Below are 20,632 nucleotides of genomic sequence, written 5' to 3'. Positions count from 1 at the left end.
CAAATGGATGGGAGGTTGCCTGCTCTTGATGGGGCTACGCCAGGGGTCACCAACCTACGGCCTGGGGGCCGGATAAGGCCAGAGGGACTCATTTATCCGACCCACCGCCTGCCGCCACCCACTCTTACTGGCGCAGCGCGGGGACATGTTTCCTCATGACCCTATTTTCGGTGCACATCCGGGTTGGAGGAGGCCTGTGTGCATGCACACAAGCTATATCCGGTGCTCCTCCGTCCCGGAAGTGCACCAAAAATAGTGTGTGCTTATGGGGCATGCTCCCCTACCCTCTGGCCCGTGGCACGATCGTCACTTGAGACACCGGCCCGAGGCAAGGAAAGCTTGGAGACCCCTGGGCTGCGCTTCCTCAGAAGGAGCGGGTATACTGCTTAGGGGTCGTTCTGGGTCCATTCTGGATCCATTGCTTGAGGCTCAGGTGGTGTCAGTGGCATGGAGTGCCTACCATCAGCTTCGGCTGGTGGCCCAGCTGTACTCCTATCTGGGCAGAGATAGCCTAACTTCTTAGGCTGGATTACTGCAATACGATATATGTAGGGCTGCCTGGGAAGACGGTTTGGAAATTTCAGCTGGTGCAGAATTCGGGGCAAGATGGTTTCAGCATATTACACCGATCTTGGCCTGACTACGCTGGCTGTCAATTAGCTTCCCGGCCCAATTCAAAACGCTGCTTTTGATCTATAAAGCCTTAAACAGCTCATGACCACAGTAACTCAAGGACCACCTCTCCCCATATAAACCGACCCAGACTCTGCAATCATCTGAGGTCCTTCTTCATGTGCCTCCTCCATGAAAAGTTCAGAGGGTGGCAATGTGAGAATGGGCCTTTTCTGCAGTAGCTCACCTGGCACCTTCATTACATCTCTTTAGGTGCCAGGCAAAAATATTCCTCTTGTCCCAGGCATTTGGCCAGTTAAACAACCTATGGCCTTTTAAACCATGCTGGGGGGTATTGTTTTGTTTGTTATAATGTTAAGTATTTTTGTGTTTTTAAACTGTAAGCCGTCCTGCGATCCTCGGATGAAGGGCGGCTATATAAATTTAAACAACAACAATCCTCACATGAAGAAGTCCCTGCAGATGGAAAAGATTCTCTGGGCATGTTCCTCTATACGATGATTCACTTCATGTGGAATCATTTCAGCTGATCCTAGCAGGACTTGTAAAGAGTTTGGGTTCAAACTGGCTGATAACGCACATAATCTAACAGGCTCTCTAAACACTCTGAGATTTTCAGATCAACGGTACTTTCCCATCATGCTGATACCCTAAGATCCATTAGCAGTATATAGCATGCATGTAGCAGCTGAGTTGCTATGAGTGGCCTTACGCATTGCTCTTTTCTTCCTTCTTTTCCAGCTGGTTAATAATCCTCTAGCAAGCCAAGCAGCGGCAGCAGCGGCAGCCGCCGCCATGGGCTCCATAGCCAGCTCCCAGGCCTTTGGCAATGCACTCTCCGGTCTACAGGGGGTCACAGGTCAACTAGTCACTAATGCACAAGGACAGGTGAGTGGAAGACAGGAGGAAACAGTGAATTCATATGGCATATTGATTTGGGGTAGAAATGAATTCCTTATGCATGACCGCATATATTGGTAGGTGAGTAGACTTAAATAAATCATTCTTCAGTCCAGTCCTCTTTAAAGTGGCAGCTCTTCATACAAGGACTACTGAATGCTTCATACATTACCTACAAATGTTTGTGTTTAGGCCTCTCATCACACAATATATTCAGTGTGTGTGTGTGTGTGCTGCAGGCCACACGAGGGCACAATACAGTAGCTGCTACCTAACCCTGATCACATGTAGGTGACATACCTTTAAGTTTGTGATGAGATCAGACAACTTTATTGAAATCACTGTCTAATAGCAAGCTCAGCTAGTGAGTTGAGTGGGACATGAGAACAGCCAACAATGGGCCACTGAAAACAGAAAGGCGATATCAGATGTTCAGAGGAGGGCTATGACAAACGAGTGGGTCAAAGCATCATGGTATGGGCTGAGCATGCTCTGTGGGCACACAATACTGACTGTTGATGAGGAAATGAGAAATCAGCTGGAGAGGAAATAAAATATCCTAGGGAGGGATGGTTTGCTGGCTAGAACATTGAACAGGACCACTCCGCAGTTCATTTTATTGCACGTCCTGCTTCTTTCATATAATAAAGACCAGGTATGTACCAAAGAAGGACGCGGGTGGCGCTGTGGGTTAAACCACAGAGCCTAGGACTTGCCAATCAGAAGGTCGGCGGTTCGAATCCCTGCGACAGGGTGAGCTCCCGTTGCTCGGTCCCTGCTCCTGCCAACCTAGCAGTTCAAAAGCACGTCAAAGTGCAAGTAGATAAATAGGCACTGCTCCGGCGGGAAGGTGGACGGCGTTTCCGTGTGCTGCTCTGGTTCTCCAGAAGCGGCTTAGTCATGCTGGCCACATGACCCGGAAGCTGTACGCCGGCTCCCTTGGCCAATAAAGCGAGATGAGCGCTGCAACCCCAGAGTTGGCCACGACTGGACCTAATGGTCAGGGGTCCCTTTACCTTTACCTATGTAGCAAAGAAAATCCCTTCAATAGAGCAATGGACTAGCCTTTAGTATTTAACTCCATATTACTACATTTATTTTAATTGTTCACCATAATCCTACCCACACATGATGGAGCATCTACACCTGACCTAGAGGAGCTTCCGAAGGCCTCCCTGGTCTGGCAATTCATTTTAACATGAGGCACTCTTTTACTTCCTCCAGAAGCAACGTGTAGTTTTCCAACCCACTGCGCAGAACTCTGTGTCTCCTTTTCTTCCAGAATTAACCTGTGCCCCTTGGGCTTAGGTGGAAAGCAAGCTAATGGATGCTCCTCAAGGAGTCTTTTAGCAGCCTTGATTGCAAGTAAATGACATACCCCCTCATTTGTATAATTCTTCTTGATATTACTTCTGTTAAGTTGTGGGTGAACATATCAGACGACACAGCGATTCTTCAAACAGCTCTTGTTTATTCACAGGCCAGAACAGAACTGAACTGAAGGGTTCAGCCAGCCTGCTTATATAGAGCTCCACTAGAACGCAACAGTAACCATTTTCTGTAATTATCCAATCACTGAACATCACTTTCGATCCCTTATTTGCATATGTGGACCTGAGTGAAAACTATCTACAGTATCCCCCTGCTGGCCCAGGGTGAGAACTTCAGTACATAACAACTTCTCTTCATATAATAGTCACACCATTGCTGAAGCCCACTAATTAAGCATAATTTCCCAGTATTCTAATAACCATGGCGAGGGGACCTTACACAGGCACCCCAAAACCCCTCCAACTCTTGTAAATGCTTATTCCCAGCACTGTGTTTAATAACTTTAAATCACAACTATAGTATCATTATTGCTTTTTTTTCTTAAAAAATGTTTAGGGGTACTCTCATTTTCCTACTCATACTGAAATACTGCCCCTCAATGAGGCCAAACTTAGATTCACAAAATGTTTAGGGGGAATGCATACCCCTGCATCCCCCCAGAAAAAAGCACCAAGTATCATTATTGACAGTCATTGAAACCAGTGATTGTATAGTATTTGTGCTTCCTCAGTTATTGACATATAATTCAAAAATGAAGAAGCAATAAATTCTTCTTCTCTGTGATTTGATATCACCAATTTACTTATCTGAGACAGAAGTGGCATTTATTTATTCTGTCTAGTGTGTTTAAATATTAAAAGGAGTACCCTCAAGCATCATGTTTTGGGGGTTGCTTTTTGAAAACTTATTATTAACATAGAGCATAAGCAAAGATACATCTGGAGCTCACTCTCCTCATCATATAAGTCCCACAAGGAAAAAATGCTGACCTTGTTATATTTACTGGGTGGGTACAGAATTGTTCCATCACTACCCCGAGGGTTGAACGATGGAGCTTGTCAAAGTGAGGCCTTATCTAATGAATCATCTTATCGCAGGTGCACACCACACATATTAAAGGAGGATTGCACGACCATTGTGCCCTCTACAATAACCTTTCAGTGTCTACTTTAACCCTTGTTTCAATCCCTTTTCATCAAAGGATCATTTTATGCAGCCAGCTTTAAATGGAGGCTCTCAAAAGCCTATTAAGATTTCTGTTAGGGGCAGAGTATTGGAATGGAAGAAAAGTTGGTTTTAATGCCCATAACTCATAGTCAGATCAGTTCCATCTCGAAACGTTGCTTGTTTATATCTGTGCTTCAGAAATAGTGCAAACTCTCCTCTCACAGGAAGCACTAGACAGCAGGATGTAAATTTAAGGCTCTGAAATATAAAACCATGGCAGTTTGTCAGTCAAGGGCTTTTTTCCCCTCACACTTCTTTCAGGCTCTTCCAGGAAGGCAAATAATTGGAATGTGGTGGTAAACTGTTGGGTGAACAGATTTCTGTGTTTGAATAATATCATGTAGGAGACTTACAGTGGCACTGAATATTTATTTTATAAACCAAATCTGGTCATCCCACAGGTTTCAGGGGTAGGCGGAATTTCACTTTTGCAAAACTACAACAGTCGACAGAGTAGAGAGTAGAATCCAGAAGCCACGCAACAGTTAAAAATCTATGTGAAGGGCTTCTTTTAATAAATTTAGGATGGCACTCTGCGTCATTTGTCTTTATATTTTAAATCTGTGAAAGAGAGATTTGTTGGGGCGATGGTTCATAGGCTTTTTAAAAAGTTGCCCATTTCTGATTTTATTTGTGTTATTTCTACCCTACTTCTCATATACCGGGCTTGCATATCCAGATCTAATTAAAAATGAAACTGCTGTTCATTGTGCTAAAATCACAACTGTAATTAATTCAACTGCAACCACAGACAGTCTAAAAAGAGAAACCTGCGGCAAGCCAGCACTGCCAACTTGCAAATGCCTTCACTAAAAGTTAGGTTTTCAGGAGAAATTTCACATGATACCAACACATTTTTAAAGCTCTGGAGTGGGAAGTATAACTACCATTTTCCACTGACCATTGACCACGCTGGCTGGCGCTGAGGAGACCTCTGGGCCTCTCGAACCCACAAAACTCTTCCCAGGCTGTGTCCCTTCTCCAGGCCAAATCCCTCACTGGCCCTACTCTGCAACCTCCTCAGGTTTGAATGGCTAGATGGTATCCTTGAGCTGTGATGATGCTACGTGCCTGATGGATGGAGGGAATGTGTGTGCATGTGTTTGTGTGTAGAAACCTATGATATTTGCATGGGAACCAAGGAAGCAGGGAACCAGGCAGAGGGCCTTCTCGGTAGTGGCGCCCGCCCTGTGGAACGACCTCCCATCAGATGTCAAAGCGATAAACATCTACCTGACATTCAGAAGACATCTGAAGGCAGCCCTGTTCAGGGAAGTTTTTAATATGTGACATTTTAGTGTATCTTTCATCTTTGTTGGAAGCCGCCCAGAGTGGCTGGGGAAACCCAGCCAGATGGGCAGGGTACAAGTAAATTATTATTATTATTATTATTATTATTATTATTATTATTATTATTATATGGCTGGAATGTTGTGGAAAGGAGAGAGTCACATTGCTCTGTCCCCTCTTGCCTCAGGCCCTGATCACTCTGGCAGGCAGCCTCCAGAAGGCTGTGCATAATAGAACGTGGGTTGTGGGCTGAAAAAGGCTCCTTTAAATCATGGTTTTAAATAAACCATGGCTTAAAGTGAATGAGTAGCACACTGCTAAAATCACATGTGTTTTGCTGCTGTTGTTGTTGTTGTTCGTTTAGGTACTGCTTAATGCCCAGATGACTCTAAAAACATAAAAACCAGTTGCACAACATTGTCTAAATACAGAATAATTTAAAATAAATTACAATTAAAATGTGCAATGAAACAATCCCATTAAAGCAACACAGCAATTAAAGCAGTGTTCCTCCCTGCACTGCTGCCTGTCCTTAGCCAGGGTAAATCATAGAAACAGAGAACTGTTGGAAAGGACCACCAGGGTAATCTAGGCCAATTCCCTGCAATTCAGGAATCGTTTACCCCCATGAGCCTGAGATTAAGAGTCTCATGCTCTATTGGCTGAGCTATCGCAATAAACCAGAGGTTGTGAACGAGCACTCAAGGTTTGTTTCCCACAAACCAACCATAAATGGTAAGGCAAGGTTAGTTCTTAGCTTACTGTTCATGGTTTGGTTGGGGGAAGCAAGCTATGTGTTGCTGGTTCACAAATAACTTGAAAGCAACCTCTCTTGCCTTCCTGTCACGATGGAGGAAGAAGTCAGGGAGGAGCAAAGTGTGCTTTTGAGCAGGGTGTAACAGCATGCTGCTTATTCATATTAAATTGTGGTTAATTTATTTTAAACCATAGTTTAAAGTGGTGTGCAAACCCAGCCTTTTTTCTAAATATGGAGGAATTCTAAGCAAGTGAACAAAAAGTATGTAATGAAAAGACAGACACTGTTGTGATAGAGAGGGGCAAGAAGAAACCAGCTTATTAAGGGTCCCTGCTAACTGGCAGCAGAATTTTGCCAGACTGCACTGGAAAGGTTGATGCTGCAACTAAAGCAGTTTTTTTTCTTTTAAAGTAGTACACGTAAGGTCTGAAAAAATGAGGCAGAAATGCACTGAAATGCAACAGTTTGGTAGCATCAGTTTTTAGATTTTCCATAAAAAATGTATGAAACAAATGATGACCATTCCAGAGAAAACAGCTAGTGTACAGCAATCTTTGAGAACCTGGTGCCCTCCATAAGATTTGGACTACAACTCCATCAGTCCCAGCCAGCACAGCCATGAACAGGAGGGCACCAAGTCTCATCATTTTGCAAATGGTATATATGTAACCAGTGGTTATCCAAAATGATAAGTTTTAAAGGAAGACACCTAAATGCACAACTGCGCTGTAAGGTAAAGGTAAAGGTACCCCTGCCCGTACGGGCCAGTCTTGCCAGACTCTGGGGTTGTGCGCCCATCTCACTCAAGAGGCCAGGGGCCAGCGCTGTCCGGAGACACTTCCGAGTCACGTGGCCAGCGTGACATTGCTACTCTGGCGAGCCAGAGCCGCACACGGAAACGCCGTTTACCTTCCCGCTAGTAAGCGGTCCCTATTTATCTACTTGCACCCGGGGGTGCTTTCGAACTGCTAGGTTGGCAGGCGCTGGGACCGAACAACGGGAGCGCACCCCGCCGCGGGAATTCGAACCGCCGACCTTTTGATTGGCAAGCCCTAGGCGCTGAGGCTTTTACCCACAGCGCCACCCGCGTCCCTTCCTAAAAGAATATTACCAGATTTGCTGTTTTCACTGATAAATGCAATTCATCCTCTCCCATCCTTACACTTCAGTAATCCACTTAACTTCAATGACAGTATGTGTGTTTTACACAGGGGCTGCAGGCTGGTTTCTAAGATTGGCTCATTTTAACAATTAACCAAGTATTCTTAAGACAATGACAATATTCATTTTTGTTAGCAGACCTTGCAGCTTAGGTGAATTAGACTGAAGTAATCACTTACAGTTTCTGGAGTTCAAAGGCTTTATTCATGAAGGAACGATTTACAGGATGATTGGTGATAGCAGAGATATAGCAGACATATTGTCTGAAGAGAACAAAAAATGGAATGGCTCAGCTTTTAGGGGTAGAGTTAACTTAGACAAAGAGGCTTACAAACAAGTGCTTGCTAGACAGTGCCCTCGTGTGGTTTAAAGTAACACGTGTATTAACTACAAACACCAATAATTTTACCAGCTAGCATGACTATGTTATTGTGCAAGTTTAAAAAAACTAATTGTTTTGAATATTGCTGCAATTGAAAGAAAAAAGAAAAAGCAATCAGCAAAAGACTCATGGGTGTTATGTCACAGAATTCATTTGCACTGAACTTATGCATCAACAGGAAAATCTTCCTGAGAAAATCACCTCATGCAAGGCTCCCACTAATTAGCAAACATTAACTGCCTTCAGAGAGCTTTAATCCACAATTAGCTCACGTGCTAAGCATGCAGGATGGTGTCGTTGATCCAGTTTGATAATGGGAGTACTTTGCTTCTCATTATTCTGAAGAGAGGGCATCCATTGGCTCCTTGAGCATCTTGATGGTAAATGGTGCTAATAAGGCCTGATGGTTCTCTGCTCCTAACAAGCCTCTCAGCAGCAAGAGTGATTACAATGGAGATAGATTTGATGGGATGCACTTGCTTTTGTAGTGTCTCAGCTGCTGACACTCTGCGACATAATCAGGTCACAGAGCCGGTCACAGCCATCAGCAAAAGCCGTAGCTCTATCCCTCATTATTAAAGGGTATTATTCTGTCCCAGGCCTTCCTAACACAGCCAAGGGCCTTTTCGTTCCTTTTATATATATAATATATATATGTCTCCCCCAACCCGCTGCTGCTTTTTGGTAAAGCATTAACTCCCAACTAATAAAATAAAATACTTCATCAGCTAAAAAGCTAGTAAATTTTGAAGCAAAGGAAATAAAGCAGCCCCTTTCAAACCCAGTGAAGGGATCACAATTAAATAAGATGGGGAATTTTTGTCACCATGCACTGCATGGTACAATATAATATGTCATGTGCAATAAAAAAGAGTGGAAAGCATTACAAAATAGGATCTGACTCTCTTTATGGATGGATTTGTAAAGTACCAAAGCATCTCTCTTTTGAAGAGACTCTGGGCTACCATTTTTAATGTGCCTGTGTCCTGTTTCCCCACAATTGCTTTTATTTTCTTGTAGCATCAGAAATACTTTCATTGAATAACGAGGACGCAGGCACGGCAATACACTCTGGAGTTTCAGGCAAGGTGATCCTCCCCCCCCCCTCCAAGAGATGAAACTGGTGTAAAAAGAGGGACACTGCATTGTGCATACATTCATATACGTAATTTATTCATTTGCTATGCAACATTCACAGGTTCTTGTGTTTTAACAACCTCTTTGATCCGTGGCAATAGTGGGACAAAAGAAACATGTCTGCACAACATGGAAAATGATGCTCCTCTGAAGTTATTTTCAACTCTTATAAATAATACTCTACCCCCAGCCCAATGCTGTTACCTGCAGATCGTAAGTGTTAGTATTAGCTTTAAAATCACTTTCACCAGAGCTAGAAACAGCTTTTGCTTGCTTTGTGCATCGAAACACGGAAAAAGCAAAAGGCCTGATCCTTTCCCAATTGTAATTTCCCTGTTTTAAAAAGAAACAACATCTATGTAGGTTCCCTGCTTAACTGATAGGAAACATTCTTATTTTGTAATTGGGCATGGCTACCCAACTACATGGGACATGGGTGGTGCTGTGGTCTAAACCACTGAACCTAGGGCTTGCTTATCAGAAGGCCAGTGGTTCGAATCCCCATGACGGGGTGAGCTCCCATTTCTCTGTCCCTACTCCTGCCAACCTAGCAGTTCGAAAGCACGCAGTGCAAGTAGATAAATAGGTAGCGCTCCGGCGGGAAAGTAAACGGCGTTTCTGTGCACTGCTCTGGTTTGCCAGACGCGGCTTAGTCATGCTGGCCACATGACCCAGAAGCTGTCTGCGGACAAACGCCGGCTCCCTCAGCCAGTAAAGCGAGATGAGTGCTGCAACCCCAGAGTTGTCTGCGACTGGATCTAATGGTCAGGGGTCCCTTTACCTTTACCTAACTACACAACGCCAAGCAAAGTCATCTTTGCACCTAGCCCAAAAAGTGCTCATTCAAAAAGAAACCCACTGGATTCAATGCATAGGACTGCAGCCTTTATGAATTTACTATTGGAGTCTAAAGGTGGTGAGTCTGCTTAGAGCTTTGGCAAGGAGTGGTGTAGGTGCACATTTTCACTAGAACCAGGTACTTCAAGGTAAGTGGTAGTAATGCTCTCCCACCCGTCTGCATTCCAGTTATGGGCAACGGGGACGAACAAATCAAGCACAATGGGTGCAATTAGGGCTGTCATTGTCATCAGGGATAACAATTTTATGCCAGAGGGTTTTTTTTTTGTTTTTGTTTATAAAGGCAGAATCATGTGTTGGTTCAGTCAGTGGCTTCTGCCTTCAGTTCCATTGTCTCAGAACAAAAACACCGGGGCCTTCTTTTTCAACTTGGTACTTTTCATTAAAATAAAAATGCAGTGAGTAGGTATCCGTAATTATGTTGTGCTCACATAATTGTTTTTCAATTATTGCTTTTTCTATGTTTTTAGCAGTTCTTGTTTTTATCTCTAAGCTGCCTTGAGTCCTGTGAGGGGAAAATGCTGCTGCTGCATTCATAAACACTTTTCAGTAATTAAATGTTTCATAAACATAATTAGTGGTTCCTAAAAGGCGAATTTTAAATTCCTGTAAAAAATCCTGTTTTCTTCCATGTATCTGGAACAGAATGAGGATATCCAGTGCAATTCTTCAAAAAATAATAATTTGGTCACTGAGGCAAGACAAGCAAAAATATAGTGCAATGTGAAACTTTGTGGTATAGCCTCTCTCTTGCCATGTGGTTAGGAATAAGCTAAATTATTGCTATCACCTGGATCACGTTGCGTGTGGCCAATAAATGTATGCTACATATGCTTAAAGGGCATAACCATGGCCAAGTTGTTGCTACCCTTAAGTGAGTTTTAAAATCAATATACTTGCCTGAGGCAGAGTACCTCACAAAAACGCCTCTAAGGCTGTTCAGTCCCACTTTACCCTCACTGCCTTAGGATGACCCTGTCTGCCTGAGGCTGTTTCTGCTCTGGCCTCACATAATAACGTTCACCATTCCTGCCACCTCTTAAGTTCCACAGGTGGGAGTATTAATACAATTTACCTTAGTGCTTAGGTGCTTGAAGGCTTGTGGTGTCCAGTCTTCTCATAGCCAAACAGCCAATGGTGAAAGACACTCATGGTGCAAAGTTGTATTGATTGCAAAGGAGATCCCATAAAGGAAAATGCTACATTCACAAATGGTAAAAGGGAAAACTCCATTGGATCAGAAGTCTTTAGCATTTGAAAGACCTGACCAAGAACCAGAGCAAAATCCATGGCTGAGCAGCCTCCTGCCCACTTTTTAAAAAATAAACAAATTCTAATAGCATAGTCAAAATTGATAAAGGCTACAATCTTATACAGTATATACTGGTGGAGGAAAAGGGGACGGGGGGAGAGCACTGCCCCCGGCAGCGTTATCCTGGTGGGTTGCCATCGTGGCTGCACCCATGCCCGTGCAGGGCGTCACGCACTCGTAGGCAGCGCGCCACAGCCCCAGGGCATGTGCCATGCCCCTGCGGGAGACGCACCACACCCCTGGGACGCGCACCAGCCACGCCCCTGCCTGGTCTCCGCCGCCAGTGCCGGAGCATGAAGCTCCACCACCGACAATATATACACTTACTTGGTAGTAAAGTAAAGGTAAAGGGACCCCTGACCATTAGGTCCAGTCGTGGCCGACTCTGGGGTTACGGCGCTCATCTCTCTTTACTGGCCGGGGGGGCCGGCGTACAGCTTCCAGGTCATGTGGCCAGCATGACTAAGCTGCTTCTGGAGAACCAGAGCAGCGCACGGAAACGCTGTTTACCTTCCCGCCGGAGCGGTACCTATTTATCTACTTGCACATTGCTTTCGAACCGCTAGGTTGGCAGGAGCAGGGACTGAGCAACGGGAGCTCACCCCGTCGTGGGGATTCGAACCGCCGACCTTCTGATCAGCAAGTCCTAGGCTCTGTGGTTTAACCCACAGCGCCACTCGCGTCCCTTTTTTTCTTTTTTTTACTTGGGAGTAGGGCCCATTAAACTCACTTGGACTTATACAGTACATGATTGTGTTTTTACAAAAATATTCTGTTGACTTATCAGCTTTAATCACATATCTAAATACAGATAATGTTGGCAGATCCATACCTTCAAGCATCAGCATTTTGTGCTCACATCAGCGATTATCTTTTCTTCTGCAGCCCACCCAACTCCCCAGGCCTCACTTCCATTACTGGTGCTCTGATAGAGGAGAAAGCCTGTGGGAGATGCGCTGCAGGAGTAACCATGACAGATTTGGGAGATGCCACCATTCCTATGCACATGTCTCTCCAACATGCACTGCATGGCATGGTTGTGCTGGCAGTGGGTCCATTTAGTTACTTCTTTAATTTTTCCTTTTAATCTGTTTCCAAATTTTAATCTCTTTCATTATTTGTTTCCTTTTCTTATTTGTTTTCACCAACAATTCAGAATTTCACAATTCCCTATCATTTAATTTGGCTTTTAATTTCAGACTTTGGTGCTTTTCATCTGAATGTTGTAACATTTTGGGGCTATCAAGCTCCCCCAGGGCATCAGACTTCCAAAAATCCATATGGATTGGTTCCCATTTTATAAGAATTTTTAAAAGATGCACAGCTGAGATAACCTTTCAGATGATTCCATTGGGAGATCCAGCTGCATTTCTTCTACTTGTAACTTCTGGATTTACATCCCTTTCTGCCTGAAAAGCCCAGGCATTCTCCTTAGGATCAGATCTGCCACATTTCTGAAATACAGGACAAATGCATCCCGACAGAAACTAATGGAAAATTAATCAACCCCCAACAAGGAATCACTATTGTATTTTTCATTCTAAAATTCATTTTTTTAAAAGCAACTCATATTTTATAACTAAAATGAATAAAACAAATGCAGCTAATTTGTTTCATTTTTAAATATATATATATATTTAAACAAATGGACCTCAGTACCCCATCCCTCCCACTCTTCTAGTAATGTGATTGGAGCAGGGCCTCATCTGAAGACATGGATCTGCCAAATGATCATGCATATGGTAGCCATTTGCCGATGTGATTCCCAACAGGCAAACACATGTCAAAGCTTGCTTTTCATACATGCAGCCCATTGTAGATTGGAGCAAATATTATCAAAATACATGCTCACCCTGTAGCTCCTCTCTTTTTTCACCATTCCACAAAAAGCTCATATGCTCCCAGTTCCTTTCATCTGTATGTTTTGTGCAGCAGATTTGGGAAAGAGGACAGAATGCCTCTCCATTTTAAAAACAGATCTCTCAAAAAAGTAATTTCATATCCAGGCACAATATCCAAATAAACATTCATTTTAATGTTTGATGCATCAAATACTCTGACATTGCCAGCTCTCAAAATAAATGGTTTGTTTTAGAGGTTGGATGTGTCATATTAGCATCCACCCAGGAGATAAGAAAAGAGAAATAGATCAGAGAGTGATCAGGACATCAGGGAGACAGTTTAGAGAGAGATGAGAGAGGCCAGTTACCAGGGAAAATGTAAAGATAAAAAATATAGATAGATGAAAAAGGCAAGGAAAAATGTATAAATAGGTCATTGCAGCCCAACTGGGAAAGGAGTTTAATTTTAACTTGTTAGTCGTAGTCTGTAGAGGCCTGGGCCTCTCTCCCAAGGATATATTTATTAAGCCATGACATGACTTATTCAGGAGGATGGATGGATGGACAGACAGATAGACTCAAAGTGATAGGGAAACTGTAAAAGTGAATTCACATATTGTGGCACTGAGGGTTTGTACTGGGAGAGCACAGCCTCTTGGCAGAGGGAATTAGTCTTATTGATTGGTTAGTTCCCATTATAGCACCATATTAAACTTTTCTTCCTTGCTGTCACTTCAATGTTTCCTCTTTTGCCCCGCTCGCCAATTCACAGGGCACAGTTTTCAGGTTCAGGAATCATTCCCATGATGTCTATATGAGAACTGAGGACATAATCAAGCCTGTCCAACGTTGCGCTGGGCGCAGGGTGTTTTCTGCAGCCAGGCTAGTGTTGTGCTTGGCAGACTTCCAATTTTCCTCCTGGGATATATTTCCCTTCAGAGAAGAGGGCAGGAAAGGATTTCTAACACACACACAAAACTTCAAAAGTTATTTTTCTATATAGACAAATGGAGACTTAGCCAGGGTCATGGCACCCCAAATACCAAGGAATTAAAAATTGATCAACTAAAGGGGAAGCAAACATTGTCAGGTTCTTTGAAGTTAATAGAGTGGATCTCATTAAACACCAGAAGAAAATGTTATCCTTAAGGTTATTTCATTTTTATTTTATGGTGTTAAGTGTCAGTTGACACATTACAGGGTTGAAGTCTGAGAAAAATAGTTGGCTTTTCCGTGAAACGATACACCTTCATACAGAATCCTTAAGAGCAATGTGAGGGGTTCACATGGAATTACCTGGCAACCCCAATTAGCTTTTCATTAATAAGCTTTATGCCTTTCGTAATCTCAGCCACAATTTACCCCCGGAACCTCTCTTTTTAGTCTTTGCAAATATATGTCAAATTTCTTTGGTTCTCAGGACCATAAGGGTGTTAAGCACTTATTTAACTCTCTCCCACTGATATAAATAGAAATAGTGCTTCACTTCCACTGGATCACACTCATTATGCTGCCTGCCATGCAAAAGTGCACTTTGTTCCTCGGCTTTTTTATAATTTGGGTAAATATGCAGTCAAGGTGACATAAAGGGAGATAGAAGATTACCATTTTCAATAGTTTTGCTATCCCTGTTATCTCACACACATCCAAACTGAGCCTGAATCTTCACAGAAATGGTGCCTGTTTTTGTTTTTTTCTTCTCCGCCTGATGATCATCTGAAGGGAGCAGCAGAAAAAGAATGGAAGAGCATGAGTTATTTTTAAAGAATGCATCAAGCTCCCATTGCACCCTCTGTATATATATAAGAAAATGCCATGATGGTCACGGATAAAAGATTGTTCACCTATGAAAAGGGTGATACAGTTTTTCATTGCCAAAGCTCATTAGCATCATTGTAATGAGTTATGGTCTTTGTTGTGAGAGATGAGAAATCCTGTAGTCTCGCCCTAAAGAACATTAAAGAAACATTACTGGCAGGAAATTGGAAAAGTAATATATGTTAGATGGAATATGACAACTTTTTCTGATAGACCAGACAGATAAATGTCACCTACAAGTTTCAAAATGCATTTAATTTTGCCATCACAATAGACAATATCTTCATAAAATATATATGAATCAGCTTTTAATCATAATACTTGACTGTGATAAACAAATGCATATTTGATAACACTTTTTTTAAAAAAAACTATCTGTACCCACGCAGGCATGGCTCTTTGCTACTTTCAGTTCTTTAAACTTTTGTTGCTGATTTGAGGATCTTAGACTAGCAAACTTTAAGGAGTCTGAAGTTGGTTGAAGTCTCTCAGTAAAAACATGGATATCTATTTATGTCCTTTTTTCCAGTATGGTCTTTAACACCACTTAGCTAACATTGATCTAAGTGACTACATGCATTCACAAAATCAGAGTATATACTGAACAATTTATATCACTTTTTCTATCACAAGGAGATAAGCTAGGTTCAATCAAACTTTGATAACAACACATTATATAGAGTTACTATTAGGTCTGCACATACGGGGAAACACAGTGAGCTGCTTTACACATAGTCCTAAAAAGGGTTGCCATATGTCCTCTTTTTCCAGGACATGTCCTCTTTTTCATGAGTGGAGTCGTCCTAGCAATCTATAGTTAAAAGTAGAAGTTGGCAAATGTGTCTTCTTTTTTGCTCTTCAAAATATGGCAACCCTACTTAGTGCACTTTTCTGCCTTCTGTATTTCTCAACTACTACTCTGGTGAGGCTTTTTAAAATGTTTTTTTCTATTTTTATGTATTTCTTTTCTATTCCATAAAATAGTAGCCACAGCATCTTGTCACTCATGTTGTCTTTTTATTTGTAACTATGCTGGCTGTATTATTCAAAATTATTCCTAGATTCTTTTTTTAAAAAACTCCTTTGGAGGCAGAAGCCATTTTGTGTTAGCCTGTGCTCCTGGTAGCAGCCATTTTGTGACTGGTGCTCTTGACACCTTCTCAAAATTCCACATGTGCCCCCAGACCCAAAAAGGTTGGCAGCCACCATTGTAGTGAATCTCTTGGCTTGCCATACCAGGAAGTGCCCAAGTCAGCGTTAAGCAATAAGCCTCTTGATTTTAAGGTTCTTGTTGGTTATGCAGCCTTTGTGTCATCTCCTCTTTGTGATGCTTTTTAGTTCTCTTTGTCTTATTCCCATATTGCCTTCATGTTTCACATCTTTACACTTCCATATTGTGTTTTTTGAATAACTTAAGCGTAAAGGTAAGGACCTAGACTCAAGAATTCATGACGAAATGAGTTTAGGGAATAACAAGATATAAAATTGAGCCTCTACTCTGAGCTATGCCTGAATAATTGAAAGAACAAATAAGAGCCCAAAGGCAACTTTACTATTAATAAAACATTTCATTCCTTTATACATCCAAAACTTTCAGGCAAACTAGCAGAAGTTAATGAAATTATGAAGACAGAAAGCATGATTCAGCAATCTCCCTGTAGATGTTGGGGTCTGAATGCAAGACCATTGCTCCCCATTCATATCAGTGGAGGAAACTCCTCCATGAAAATCATGGGATGTAAGCATAGCACAGGTCCTTCCAGAGATTTGAAAGACGAAAGCCATACCTATGCAGGAGTTTCCTTTTTTTAAAAAAAAAAATATTCAAAGTTATAACAAGACATATTATCCAAAAACATATCCTTATTTCCCCCCCCCCAATTTTTCCACCCTCCCCCTCCCACCCAAAACTCACCCCCGAGTTTCCTCAGTTCCAGTCTTTGGTTTCTCTAATATTGCTATTTTCTGCATGTTACAAAGTTGTATGGATCCTCAAACTGTTTAGCTGATTATTATCAGTAAAAAAATTGTGAATGTTTATTCAAAACCTGCCAAGGAGTTCAATTCGCTTTGTTGCGTCTTCAGATACTTTGTGAAAGGTTCCCATTTATCCTTAAAGTCACAGTTATCCTTGTCCCGTAGCTTATATGTCAATTTTGCCAGTTCTGCATAGTCCATCAATTTTTCTTGCCATGATTCTTTAGTTGGGGTTTCTTCAGTCTTCCATCCTTGTGCTACCAGAACTCTCGCGGCCGTTGTCACATACATGGAGATGTTGTTCAACTTTTTTGGCAGGTCTTTCCCTACAATCCCCAACAAAAATGCCTCGGGTTTTTTAACAAATGTTAAATGGAACATTTTCTTCAATTCACTGTATATCATTTCCCAAATTTTTAAAATTACCTTACAATCCCACCACATATGATAAAATGTTCCCTCCTTTTCCTTACACTTCCAACATATATTTGAACTAGTTTTGTACATTTGCCCTAACTGCACTGGTGTTGTATACCATCTGTACATCATCTTCATGTAATTCTCCTTCAATAGGGAACAATCTGTAAATTTTTTACCTCTGCAGGAGTTTCATTTCTGCGCTGTCCATTAGAAGGATTGTAATCATGCTGCTACTCGGGTACAAGGTTTAAAGCTGAACTGCATACTTGCACATCATATGTTTCTTATGAAACAAGAATTTCAGTTTCTTTTCTTCCTCCTCATGCCCCACCCCAAATCTGCTCCAGAGAGTGTCCTAACCTTCAGGAGTTGATTTGTGGGGCTGAGAGGAAAGAGAAGCCCCACTGAGTGACCCAGATGCCCACTTGTGCATCTTACCTATAGTGCGCAACTTCATGAACCAGGTGGGCAAAGACAAACTTCCTCTACCCACAAAGCTAGCAAGTCAGGGACAAAGCTGCTCTAGGCTGAGCTCCCTGGTTTATTTTAATCTGTATAGTAGGCATAGGCAAACTCGACCCTCCAGATGTTTTGGGACTACAACTCCCATCATCCCTAGCTAACAGGACCAGTGGTCAGGGATGATGGGAACTGTAGTCTCAAAACATCTGGAAGGCCGAGTTTGCCTATGCCTGCTGTATAGGATTGCTGGGGAACTTCCGTACATGCTTGAATGTGTGACTAGCCCCTTAGAGTGCTACATACTGTAAATGAAGCATTAGCATCTACAGTTATACCTCGGGTTAAATATGCTTCAGGTTGAGCGTTTTCAGGTTATGCTCCATAGCGACCCGGAAGTAATGGAATGCATTACTTCCAGGTTTCACCGCTCGCTCATGCACAGACGCTCAAAATGACGTCATTTGCATGCGCAGAAGCGGCGAATCGCGGCCTGCAGATGTGCAGACACGGGTTGCGCTTGCTTCAGGATGCGAACAGGGCTCCAGAACGGATCCCGTTCGCATCCAGGGGTACCACTGTATTCCATTTATTTGATGGGGCATTTCGAGGAAGGAAAGAAAATTGTAAGAGTCTGTCATTTCTAAAATATTCCCACTGCATGTATGTTTGGGGGGTACAACCTTCCAGTGTCCCTGCACACGTTCAAATAGCATAATTCATTCATTGCAAAACCACAAACAGGCCGCCCTCCTGCTTCTGACCTTACAAACTGTTCACTTCAGCAATGTCATTCTCAAAATGCCTGACTGCAATCCCAGAAATGCATTTTAAACGTGGATGCAAACATTTCTATTACTGATAAAACTAGCACAGCAATTTTTTGCCTTGTGGGGGGACTGGAGCCTTGCTGGCTGAAGTTACAGGCCCAGAAGTGACACTTCAAGGCCATGTCCTTTGCGACATGTGAATCAAATGTTTTTATTTATTTATTTATTTCACAAGGCTTCTGCTGACAGCGTTAAAAAGAAAGATAATTCTTTTCATTTGGTAACATTTGTTGAAGTAAAGATAGAATCCCCACACTAGGCTGACCACAATCTTTCCTTGTTATAGACAATTGATAATTTGAACTCTGCATCAACAGAGCTGTTTAAAGGCAGAGCGTACAAAACATCCCTGAGGTCTTGTTTATTTCTTACCAAGACCCCGTTCCCACCCACAACCTCCGGATAAAGCTCATCATATGCTAGACAAGAATATGTCATCATGTTGGATTACTACTTGCCGCTCACTCATAACATATTTTTTTAAAAAATGTTGTTGCGCAAGAGCTTCCAGAAAAGTATTTTGGCATGACATGGTTCATGTCGGAGCCATAAATTTTGCCAGATGCTTACCTTGTGGACTAACTGCCATGGATAATATTAAAAGTAGGTTTGGGAGCAATTTTGTGTGCTTAAGTACGATTTGGCTTGAATTTACTCAGGTGGTGACCTAAATGGCTTCTTATAATTGTCTAATCTTAAAAATCCTATATATTACAAATATCAATATAATTTGATACGAGTATAGAGTAGGTCACATATTAGCATGCTGCCCTTCACAACAAGGACTTTAACCAAATCATCTTACAGTCCACTTGCTTAAAAGTGGCCAAAGATTCCCCCATAGTTTTTCAATTTTTTTATCAGGGCATAGTTGCCTTTGACTGGACTTAACCATCCAGGGGTCCTTTACATTTTATCTTTATTCACTGGAACCACTGCCAAAAATGTTCTAATTGTTTGCTTAAAACACATCCAGCACTTATCCCTTGATAAGTCCTAAATTGACTTGCAATTCAGCAGTGCAGGGGAATATCAGTAATGGTGGGAAAACTTGTATATGTAGCCCAAGACTCCACAGAACCCAGCTTGAAATTCGCTGAAGATTTCTATCTGATACCATTTGGCAAACATGGCCACAACTTCAAATACTGATTGTACACCATCCAGTTTCTAAACCAGTCAGAATGTGTGTATTTTGGGCCAGAGTTCATTGCTCATATACATACTATGATTGTGTTGTTGTTTAGTCGTTTAGTTGTGTCCGACTCTTCGTGACCCCATGGACCAGAGCACGTCAGGCACTCCTGTCTTCCACTGCCTCCCGCAGTTTGGTCAGACTCATGTTTGTTGCTTCGAGAACACCGTCCAACCATCTCGTCCTCTGTTGTCCCCTTCTTCTTGTGCCCTCCATCTTTCCCAACATCAGGGTCTTTTCCAGGGAGTCTTCTCTTCTCATGAGGTTGCCAAAGTATTGGAGCCTCAGCTTCAGGATCTGTCCTTCCAGTGAGCACTCAGGGCTGATTTCCTTAAGAATGGATACGTTTGATCTTCTTGCAGTCCATGGGACTCTCAAGAGTCTCCTCCAGCACCATAATTCAAAAGCATCAATTCTTCGGCGATCAGCCTTCTTGATGGTCCAGCTCTCACTTCCATACATCACTACTGGGAAAACTATGATTGTAAACCTTTACTATTAAATGTTTGTAACCTATAGAATTTCACGTTTTCTTTCTTGTAGATCATTGGAACAATCCCACTGATGCCTAATCCAGTCTCATCTAACCAGTCAGCCGGAGGAGCTCAGGGCCTTCAAGTGCAGCCAATTACGCCACAGTTACTGACCAATGCCCAGGGGCAAATCATTGCCACAGTCATTGGGAACCAGATATTGCCAGTGATCAACACCCAGGGAATCACACTTTCGCCACTCAAACCAGGCCAACAGGTAAGTGATGAATGTAGCATTTAAATTAACCGAGAAATAGTTAAAAGATATTGATTTGCATTTTCCTCCCCACTTTCACTCTTTGGGTATGGGTGTTGGGCAAGGAGGAGGGGCAAATAAAGGCGGCCTTCAGTTTCAGCCCAAAATGGTGTCCAAGCCCTCCGTTAACTCCACAACTGCCAGTTTGTTGTCTTATGCAACGGACTTTATATTCCATATATAATCAGATGCATTTTTGCAATGTTCAGGCAGTTGTTATGGTATATTCTCTATCTTAAGAAAGAGGTTCAGGGCTTCAGAAATCAAGCCTTCAACCACTCAACCAGCAAGGAAATTCTAAGGAGGAATATGCA

The 20,632-nt window shown here is 42.4% G+C and overlaps 1 protein-coding gene across 2 annotated transcripts in view; it reads left to right on the top strand.

Annotated features, from left to right (window-relative positions):
• Window positions 1-20,632, top strand: part of POU6F2 (POU class 6 homeobox 2) — a 305,380-nt gene that overhangs the window by 272,523 nt on the left and 12,225 nt on the right. For both annotated transcript variants that reach the window (XM_081931098.1, XM_081931099.1), the window contains exons 6-7: window positions 1,375-1,521; window positions 20,073-20,279. In XM_081931098.1, the coding sequence (XP_081787224.1) occupies window positions 1,375-1,521; window positions 20,073-20,279 (354 nt within the window). The remainder of the gene's footprint in view (window positions 1-1,374; window positions 1,522-20,072; window positions 20,280-20,632) is intronic.

The sequence above is a fragment of the Podarcis melisellensis genome (assembly GCF_964234715.1).
Source record: "Podarcis melisellensis genome assembly, chromosome: 12".
NCBI lineage: Eukaryota > Metazoa > Chordata > Lepidosauria > Squamata > Lacertidae > Podarcis > Podarcis melisellensis.
Note: the sequence above shows the minus strand (reverse complement) of the source record. Positions and strands in the feature narration are given on the sequence as shown.